This window comes from Nicotiana tomentosiformis, chromosome 6 (assembly GCF_000390325.3).
Source record: "Nicotiana tomentosiformis chromosome 6, ASM39032v3, whole genome shotgun sequence".
NCBI lineage: Eukaryota > Viridiplantae > Streptophyta > Magnoliopsida > Solanales > Solanaceae > Nicotiana > Nicotiana tomentosiformis.
Genome location: NC_090817.1, coordinates 44,686,605 through 44,697,783, shown reverse-complemented (window position 1 = coordinate 44,697,783; position 11,179 = coordinate 44,686,605). Strand labels below are relative to the sequence as shown.

The following is an 11,179-nucleotide window of genomic DNA, read 5'->3' as shown; positions in this document are numbered from 1 at the left end:
GCGTTAGTCTAAAGCTGCAGTACTGCTTGTACGATACTGGAAATCAGAATCACATAGAAACCATGTCTATAGGACTTAACGACTCTAATGCATCTTAATTCTAATAACTGTCTACTACCTAATCTGCCACGTGCATTTGCTGTTTATGTGTGGAGGTTAACTTGGGCCTTTTACTGTCTTTATGTGAAGTCCTATATGTTTTGAATGTACACTAGTTTTATCACTTTTGAGCATCCTAAGTAGAGTCTAGAACCACCTAATAGTAGGTCCAAAGCCTCCTAGATCATAGACATGGGACGGGTATTGCACTCATAGGACACGACCTAGAATTGAATTAGAGCGTCTTTAGATAAATAACTTTAACATAGTAATCGGGTAGCGGGAGATGATAGTCTATGGCCACTGAATAATATGAGCAACCCCTACTCAAGGGAGTTGCGAAGTATTATTTATGTTGCACGGGGTGATCCTTTAGGCTAAAAAACTTAGGACCCCCCCTTTTATATGTTTATTGTTCATACTTAGTCATTAAATATAGACTAACTAAGTTGTACTGTGTAACCTCTAAAGACTTGTACTGATTATCTATATAGTTTAATTGTTGTCTGATTTTCCTTACACTTGTTCACAATAGAACCTTTAAATTCTTTGTCTTCCCTTGCTTATATGATCACATAGGACAATTATAATTTATAATCCACATAGTGTAAACTTTGACCGGGACCCACAATTGTAGACCTTGAAGAGTGCCTAATACCTTCTCTTCGAGGTAATTTGAGCCCTTACCCGATCGTTGGTGACATAGACTAGTTAAAATAGAATTATTTGCAAATAGGTGCCCTAACCCACCTTAAAAATCATTAGGTGACGACTCTTATTTTTTAATACCCATTTAAAAGAGTTGCCACATGTAAAAACCCGCTTTCACGAGAAAACGGGGCGTGACAGCATGGAAACTCTGTTGGGGATTTACACTTAGGCTCTTACCATAACGAAGTTGACTTATGTGGATTACTTGATGATATGTACATCCCTTCCCTTATTTTTCTTTATTTGTTTAAATTGCTATGACATGTACATCCCCTCCCTTATTTCCCTTTATTTGTTTAAGTTGCTAAGACATGAACATCCCCTCCCTATTTCCCTTTATTGATATGACATGTACGTCCTCTCTCTGTTTCCTTCATCTTGTTTAAGACTGTTTCTTTCTCGCTTAGATGTTCTTTTGGCTGATCTTTTCTCTTTTGTTTTGGTTTTGAGTGTGTGTTGGGGGAGAGGGGGGGGGGAAGGGCAAGGACTTCCTCTTCCGGGCCCTTCAAACTCCTCATCGAAAGATTTATTCGGGCTCCAGTATCATGTCTCTCCCATCCCTATTTCCCTATTTGCTTCATTACGTTCTTACACCTTTTCATAAGTTAAACTGACTTCCCTCTTTTGTTTTTCATTTTTTCTTTTCTTTCTCATGTTCGTCTTTATCGCATTACTTACTGTTTTTACGCACTTTCATCATGTATATATTTAGCAACGTATTACTATTTTTGCATAAAGCATGCTCCACATCATACTCCATGTATGCCTATTATCAACATAGCAGCACTTGATGAGTGTCCGCGCTTTCCTAAAAAATACCCTTTTAAACCGAAAAGGCTTATTTGCAGTTGACTAGTCAATCAGTGATGCAGTCGATGGTCCCGTGCCTTTCCCTCTCAAGTTGTCCACTTGAGAGTACCACTCTAGACCTTCCTAGAAACCATACTCCGATTTGAAATATACATGCATCATGCTAAACCTAGTACGGATTGAGACGTCATTGACATAACGACCCACTTAGATGAACCTTGTCCAAAGTCCAACGGGATTTTCATAATCCCAAAGGACACTATCATATTATGTGCATTAATTGGAGAAAACATGCCAACATGTTGATTATTATTGCGTAAATAGTCGAATCTGGAGGGGGAAAGGGCTAACTTTTATTTGTTTGCAGAAAATGAAGCACGAAATCCTGAGGTTTGGTATGGTCCAGAATATCCCGCCTTTGCTAATTGACTGATAGAATGACCTTGCACCCTATAACAGAAATCATGTAAGGAGAGTATTGGGTAACCTTCTATCTTTGCTGAACATTCAACCAAACAGGGAACTGATCGAGGCTGCTACCATATTCTGGGATGAGAATAGAGCCGTTTTTCGATTTGGAAATATAGAAATGACTCCTATCCTAGAAGAAATAAGGGGTTTCGCCAAGCTGCCATGGGATATTCCAAGACTATTAGTGCTAGAGAATCGCACTCCACGCGGTTTTCTGAATATGTTAGGTTTTAAGAAGAATGATGAACTGGTCTGTCTGAAGAAGTCATACATCCCCTTTGAATTTCTCTATGAGCGTTATGGGCAGAGCAAATCATATCGCCTTTATCATGAGGAGCTAACCATTACCTCTTTGGGATTGGTACACTACCGGGTTTATGTTTTCATAGTCTATTTCTTTGGTTTGTTGATCTTTCCGATGCAAAAGGGAAGAATTCATACTCGCTTATCCATGATCGCCAGGACTTTGATGGAGGGTATCGAAGGGAAAACGTACACTATCATCCCGATTATCTTAGTTGAGATGTATCGTGCTCTGGATCGGTGCAAGCATGGGTCTGGACACTTTGAGGGTTGTAATCTCTTGCTCCAAGTTTGGCTGCTGGAACACTTTCAGAGGGGTGAGTATCGCCAGGAGCTTCTGCTAAGCCACTGAATGATGACATAGGTAGTCATCATCCAAATAAAATGACGTTCATTCCAGACAGGTTTGCAAAGCATGGAAATGATGTAGGCTGGGTGCGTTTCTTCAGCAATCTAACAGATGAGCAGGTGCATTGGATGTTTGAATGGTTTCCTAGTAGTGAGTTCATTATCATATCCAAATGAACTACTCACTTAGTACTGATCGGACTACGGGCATCTACCCTTACGCTCCTATAAGGGTAATGAGGCAAGCTGGAAGGAAATAAGTCATACCTCGGGTTTCTAACACGGGTCAGTATAAGGCAGATTTCAAAGGGGATGTCATCCCATTCAAGTTCGAAGCGCAACACATGTGGAACCAAAAGATCATCATGGAAGAAGACAGTATTGAACCAGACAAGTATCACACCGGTCATATGTACTACTATCTCTCATGGTTGGAGGACGACATAGCTGGGGACATCAAACCAAGAGTCAATCTGAAGGATAGGATCATAGATGAGGTGGATGAGGCACAAGTGAAGTATAAGAGGCTACGCAAAAGGGTGTTCGAGTCCGAAGCTAAGCATCCAGAACAACATAAAGTGAACATGTAGGTGATAAGGGAATGGAAAGAGATTGCCAATAAGTCGACAGAGAGGTTAGAATACCTGGAGCAAGGATTGATAGAACTAGAAGGGAGGATGAGAAAGAGGCTTTGGGATTGTCAAGGCATGGACGATGATGAAGGAGGGAAGCTGGCAAAGGCTTACTTGCTACTGGACATGCGCGATCTAGGGAATATGATTGATGGGGTCAAGAGAGCCAAGCATGGAGAAGGTCCTTCAAGGACCAAGTAGACTAGGAGATAATGTCATTTACTGCTTTCTAGATTAGATTAGATTTCAATGTAATAAGGCTTAATGCCATTAGTGACTTTATAATTATTGTCGATATAGTGAAAGATTGATTTAGCTTATTTTCGCACTAATGAAATGAGGCAAACATTGGCATGAATTTTCTCCAGGTCTATGTGTCGCTTAGGCCTACCTCGGGCACAATGAGGTCCCCAAAGTTAGGACGCAAATTATTGCATGACCTTATGTGATAGATGATTAAATATTGCAAGCACTCTTTTACTTCGTCTTACTGACTTGGTTACCTTTTTTTCTCTTTCTTTTGATTATTCCCATTCCCCAAGGTTGGCTCATGCATTCTGGCATCATCAACTTACCACACCCGATCCAGAGGTCCTCCCCCTCATCGTCCACCTAGTGACTCGAAAAATAAAGGCAAAGGCAAAGGGAAGATGGATGATCTAAGTGACCGAAGAGACAATGCTACCATAGCAGAGAATGTTGAAACCTCGGACGAAAGAAGCACGCCGGGACAAAATAAGTTGGTCTTACATTTGGAGCAGAAAATCCTGGAGTTGCAAGGTGAGCTTGAGCAGGTCCGAAATCTGGGAAACCTCCCTCTTACCCTAAATGTTCCTGACATCAACCAGCAAACCACAACCACTCAGAACCAAACACCACCACAAAATACACAAAACCAGAATCCACCACCCATAGCTTTGAATCTTTGTGCACCGCATCAGTATCACAATCCCGCACCTTCCCAAAACCTTAACCCACCACCAGTGCAAACCCCTCAACAACAAAAACATCACGTGACCCAATATCCACAAACCACCACTTATCACACTCCTCAAAACGCACCACAACCTACCCCCGATCCCCCTCAAACCTCAATCAATGATCACCCATATACCCAAGTTCCAGGAATCCATCAAGGCAACCCGATCTACATGGAAACCTTACCCCATACCCTACAACAAACCCTATACATACCTGAGCTAACCGAGAAGGACCTGCTCATTCGAAACATGGCAGAAGAACTAAGAAACTGACAGGAAGACTCCATAGGGTTGAAGGTGGGAAGGGTGTTGAAGGTTAAACTATGAAGATTTATGTATCCATCCAGATGTAGAACTGCCAGAGGGTTACAAACCTCACAAGTTTGAGATATTTGATGGCACTGGCGATCCAAAGGTACATCAGAGAACTTACTGTGACAAGCTTGTAGGAGTGGGTTAGAATGAACAAATCCGCATGAAACTGTTCATGCGAAGTCTTACAGGAGATGCATTATTTTGGTATATCAGTCAGAATCCAAAGAAGTGGGCAAATTGGGTAAGCATGGCATCAGATTTCATGGATAGGTTCAGGTTCAATACATAGAATGTGGTAGACATTTTCTACATTCAAAACCTCAAGAAGAAGCCGACAAAAATCTTCCGCGAGTATGCTACTCGTTGGAGATCAGAGGCCGCCAAGGTAAGGCCACCAATTGAAGAAGAACAGATGAACAAGTTCTTTGTTAGAGCTCAAGATCCGCAGTACTATGAAAGGCTGATGGTTATCGATAATCACAAGTTCTCAGACATCATCAAGTTAGGATAAAGGATATAAGAAGAAATCAAGAACGGGATGGTGACTAATTTCGAGGCACTGCAAGCCACAAACGAAGCCTTGCAATCCCCTGGGAATTTCAAACAAGAAGTAAGTGGGTGCCGTAATGGTGGCCCAGGGCCCTAAGTATCCCCTTACATACCAAACACCTCCACCCACATATCAAGCATCACCTCCAAAATACCAATACCCTGCCACCATCTAACATGCCTATAATGCCCAACCTGCATATTACCATTCACCTCCACCCGCCTACCAAAACTACCTAAAGCCACGACCAAACTTTGACCGCAGAACTCCTAGACAATACACCCCAATCGCTGAACCCATAGCCCAATTGTATAAGAGACTAAAGGCCGTTGTTTACATCACCCCTATTCCTGCTATTCCTGCTATTCCATCGAGGAATGCTACATGTTAAAGGACAAGATTCAGACACTGATCGACACCAAGGTTATATAGGCAAAAGAAGCCGTGCCAAATGTCCGTAATAACCCTCTCCCGGATCATAGGGGCGAGGGAGTAAATGTTATAAAAACTGATAAGGAATGGGATCAGAAGGGATCCATTGGACTTATTCGAGAGGGGGATACTCCCAAAACATCTCCTATCAGCCTCTCACCGATTGTGGTGCAAACCCAGGCACCATTTGAGGCTAAGGTAGCTACTCCTTGATAGTAGCTCCCACACAGTCTTATAAGTCCGATACCGTCCCATGGGATTATGTCGTGGAGGCAAGAAGGAAAGGGAAAGCTAAAATGGAAGAAATAAATGCTGCGTAGGGTATGACTAGAACTGGCAGAGTTTATACACCTGAAAATCTTGGAGGAACAAGCAAAAAAGCTGCATCTAAGCCACCTGTGATTGAGACGAGCACTGATGATCTTTGGCAGAAGGTACATGCAAGATAATACTCTGTGGTTGATCACCTGAACAAGACTCCCGCCCAGATATCCATTTTGTCACTATTGCGAAATTCAGACGCATGCCTTGATGAAGGTGTTAAGTGAAGCTTATGTGCCTGCCAGTATCACTAGCGGGGAGATGGCTAACATGGTCGGACAGAGTCATAAATTTACTTTCCACGAAGATGAGGTACCGCCAGAAGGGTTGATCCACAAAAAAGCATTATATATCACTGTGCAATTTGAAGACAAGTTCATTGCCAGGGTCTTGATAGATGGAGGTTCGAGCCTGAAAATATGCTCGCTGACCACTCTGAAAAGATTAGGTAAAGGTCTGCATGATATATGGATGGGGATCATGAATGTGAAAGCGTTCGACAAATCTCAGAGAGCCACTATTAGAGAAATCAACCTTGATCTATGGATGGGCCTGACCTGGTTTGATGTCGAATTCCAAGTGCTAGACATATCCGCCACCTACAACCTGTTGTTGGGACGACCATGGATGCACGCAGCCGGGGCAGTCTCTTCTACCCTGTACCAGGTGTGAAGTTCGAATGGAATCATCAGGAGGTGATCATTCATAGAGATGGAAGCAACCCTATTTACACAAACCAGACCGCGCCAGTTATAGCAAACAGGAGGAAATTGAGAGGAGAAACATACCACCGCATTGAGTGAGTAAACACAATTGAGAAAGATCGATGGTGGAGCAATAAGATAGAAAGCATATTGATCTTGGCCTAAAGCTTCAGGGGATCATAGAACCCATACTGCCACAATATCATGGCATGCCTTTGGGCTCAAATATGAATATACCATGCAAGAGTACCAGGATTGGACACCGCTGTGGGGCACCGATTACTATCCGCTGGAACAACCCATACCACTGCTGCACCATACATTCTACCAGACTGGCATGATTTTGGGATCCGAGGAAGATGAGATTTTGGACGGTATGAGGAAGCTGTTTCTGAACGAGGAAGACATGGACTGTAGTGCAATTTTAGAGGAGGAGGAGGAAGACCTTAATATTCAAATAGTGGGAGAAGGATCTATTCTCAAGAACTAGGCCGATGCATCATCCCGGGCTCGCCGAGTACCTGAGTAGCCTAGCAGAATTAGAATGACTTATTTTTAAATTGTTTTTGAGCATTTAGGACATTTTCAGTCTTTTGTTTTGAAATAATTACTCGAGCCATCGAGTCGTACTTATTGACAATTTTAAGCTTTATTAATGCATTATTGCTTTTCGTAATTATTATTATCTTTCTACACTCTTTTCAGCGAAATTATTACATATCCTGATGAACCTACAACTGTGACATGTAATGAGACAACGCAATAGCAGGAAAGTGATTCGGACGATTTGGAAGATGATATAATACTTGAGGAAATTGTCAAAGAAGTAGAGAATTTTGAGAATAAACCAAAGTCCAACTTGGAGGAAACTGAGGCAATTAACTTAGGGGATTCTGAAACAGTGATTCGGAAGATTTGGAAGATGATATAGTACTTGAGAAAATTGTCAAAGAAGTAGAGAATTTTGAGAACACACCAAAGTCCAACTTGGAGGAAACTGAGGCAATTAACTTAAGGGATTCTGAAACAGTCAAAGAAGCTCGCATAAGCATTCATCTATCACCGCCAGAGAAGGAAGAATACATCAAGTTTCTAAAGGAATATGAGAATATTTTCGCATGGTCCTACGATGACATGATTGGGTTAAGCACATCCGTAGTAGCTCAAAAGCTACCTACCAACCCCATGTGTCCGCCAGTATTTCAGAAAATTCACGCTAGATATGAGTCTAAAAATAAAAGAGGAGGTTACCAAGCAAATCAAAGCCCAGGTCCTTCGAGTGGTCGAATACCCGACCTGGTTAGCCAACATTGTGCTAGTTCTGAAGAAAGATGGGAAAGTCAAAATGTGTGTTGACTATCGAGATCTGAACAGATCAAGCCCTAAGGATAATTTCCCGTTGCCCAATATACACATATTGATCGACAACTACGCCAAGCATGAACTCCAATCCTTTGTGGATTGCTTCGCAACTCGCAGGATACCACCAGATTTGGATGGATGAGGAGGACACCGAAAAGACAGCCTTTATTACCCCATGAGGGGTATATTGTTATAAAATGATGCCATTTGGTTTGAAGAATGTTGGAGCCACCTACATGAGGGCTATGGCGACCCTTTTCCATGATATGATACACAAGTAAATATAGGTGTACATGGATGATGTTATCATCAAATCTAAGAAAGGTTCAGATCACATAGCAGACCTGAGGAAGTTTTTCGACCTACTTCAAAAGTACAATCTGAAGCTAAATCCTGCAAAGTTTGCTTTCGGAGTCCCTGTTGGGAAGTTGCTGGGTTTCATCGTCAATCACCGCGGTATTGAGCTAGACCCGTCAAAAATCAAAGTTATTCAAGATTTGCCACCACCAAAGAACAAGAAAGATGTGATGAGTTTCCTGGGACGCCTAAATTATATTAGCCGTTTTATAGCACAATCAAAGGTGATATGCGAGTCGATCTTCAAGATGTTGAGGAAAGATGCTGCGACAAACTGGACCGAATAATGTCAAAGGGCTTTTGACAAAATCAAGGAATACTTATCTAAACCGCCCATGTTGGTCCCGCCAGAACCAGAAAGACCTCTATTGCTGTATCTGTCCGTGTTGGTTGGAGCCTTTAGCTACGTTCTGGGGCAACATGATGAAACTGGGAGGAAAGAGTAGGCGATAGATTATCTGAGCAAGAACTTCCCACCTTATGAGGACCAATATTCTTTATTAGAGCGCACCTACTATGCTTTGACATCGATAGCCCAGAAGTTGAGACATTATTTCTGTGCGTACACTACATATCGTATATCAAGGATAGATCCGCTGAAGTACATCTTTCAGAAACCCATGCCTACAGGTAAGTTAGCAAAGTGACAGATATTGCTAAGTGAGTTCGACATCATTTATGTGACTCAGAAGGCAGTCAAGGGGCAAGAATTAGCCGATCACTTGGCAGAGAACCCCATAGACGGAGAATACAAACCATTGAAGACGTATTTTCCCAATGAAGAAATGTCATTTGTAGATGAGGATATCGCTAAAACATATGACGGTTAAAGGATGTTTTTCGACGAAGCAGAAAACTTCAAGGGAGTGGGCATTAGGGCTATCTTGGTATCAGAAACTGGTCAACATTATCCTGTTTCCGCAAAGCTCAGGTTCCCATGCACCAACAATATGGTGGAGTATGAGGCCTGCATCTTGGGACGCAAGATGGCCATCAACATGAATGTTCAGGAGTTGCTGGTAATAAGAGATTCTGATCTATTGGTACACCAGGTACTAGGAGAATGGGCCACAAAGAACATTAAAATATTACCATACTTGCATTGTGTATAAGAGTTGATCAAGAGGTTCATAAAAATAGAATTCAAGCATGTTCCAAGGATCCAGAATGAGTTTGGAGATGCATTAGCTACCTTGTCTTCATGATACAACATCCAGACAAGAATTTCATTGATCCTATCCTAATAGAGATTCTTAAGAAGCCGGCTTATTGTGCTCATGTTGAAGAAGAGTTTGACGGAAATCCATGGTTCCACGATATCAAGGAATATTTGGAGAAAGGAGAATACCCACAAAATGCCATGCACACTCAGAAGCGTACACTTCAAAGATTGGCCAACCATTTCTTTCAGAGCGGAGAAATTCTGTATAGAAGGACTTCTGACTTGGGATTGCTGCAATGCGTCGATGCCAAGGAGGCATCTAGATTACTTGAAGAAATAAATGCTAGAACTTGTGGACCTCACATGAACGGGTTCGTTTTGGCCAAGAAAATATTAAGAGCAGGGTATTTCTGGATGACCATGGAGACAGACTGCATCAAATATGTTCAAAAGTGTCACCAATGCCAAATGCATGTTGATATGATACGAGTACCTCCCAACAAACTCAATGCAACGAGTTCACCCTGGCCTTTCTCTGCTTGGTGCATGGATGTCATCAGACCAATTGAACCCCTTCTTCAAATGGACACAGGTTCATCTTGGTGGCTATAGATTACTTCACAAAATGGGTTGAATCCGCTTCCTATAAGGCTGTGACTAAGAAGGTCGTAGCAGATTTTGTCCGGGATCGTATTGTTTATCGATTCGGAGTACCTGAGTCAATCATTACTGACAATGCTGTCAATCTCAATAGTGATCTGATGAAAGCTATGTGTGAAACATTAAAGATCAAGCATCAGAACTCTACATCATACATGACATAGATGAATGGAGACATAGAAGCCACCAACAAGAACATCAAAAAGATATTAAGGAAGATGGTGGACAACTACAAGCAATGGCATGCGAAGCTACCATTTTCTTTGCTCGGGTACCGCACCACAGTTCGTACATCAACTGGGGCAACCCATCTACTGGTCTACAGTACTGAAGCTGTTATTCCCTCCGAAGTGGATATTCCTTCCTTAAGAATCATACAAGAGGCCGAGCTCCGTGACGCGGAATGGATACGGAGCCAGTATGAACAACTGGCTCTCATTGATGGTAAGAGGATGAACGCAGTGTGTCACAGTCATCTCTACCAGAATATAATGGCAAGGTCTTTCAACAAAAAGGTTAGATCGAGGCAATTCACACCGGGGCAATTGGTGTTGAAACAGATCTTCCCGCATTAGGATGAAGCAAAATGGAAATTCTCACCTAAATGGCAAGGCCCTTACATAGTTCACCGAGTACTGACAGGAGGAGCACTTATACTTGCAGAGATGGATGGAGAAATGTGGCCAAGACCTATCAATTCAGACGCAGTTAAGAGATATTATGTTTAAGATTATGTTTGCACTCTCTATTTGATATAACCTGAACTACACTTGACCTGATTCCCGTTTAAGAGGGGATACGTAGGCAGCCCTATGGGTTTGGTCACATCATAATAAAATCTTCATTCCCCCCATGGTCAGAAGCTGGGGCAAGATTTCGAGTTCGTCAATCTCATTATGTCAAAGATCACTAAGAAGTATATCGCTAGAAGTATGCATTTAAACTGGGACAGAATTTTGAGG

The 11,179-nt window shown here is 42.1% G+C and overlaps 1 protein-coding gene across 1 annotated transcript; it reads left to right on the top strand.

Moving 5' to 3' along the window:
• The first annotated feature begins 10,381 nt into the window (after positions 1-10,381).
• Positions 10,382-10,945, top strand: LOC104121007 (uncharacterized). Its single transcript, XM_070178573.1, has 2 exons — positions 10,382-10,732; positions 10,793-10,945. The coding sequence occupies exons 1-2, from the start codon at positions 10,382-10,384 to the stop codon at positions 10,943-10,945; spliced, it is 504 nt and encodes a 167-aa protein (XP_070034674.1).
• The last annotated feature ends 234 nt before the right edge of the window (positions 10,946-11,179 follow it).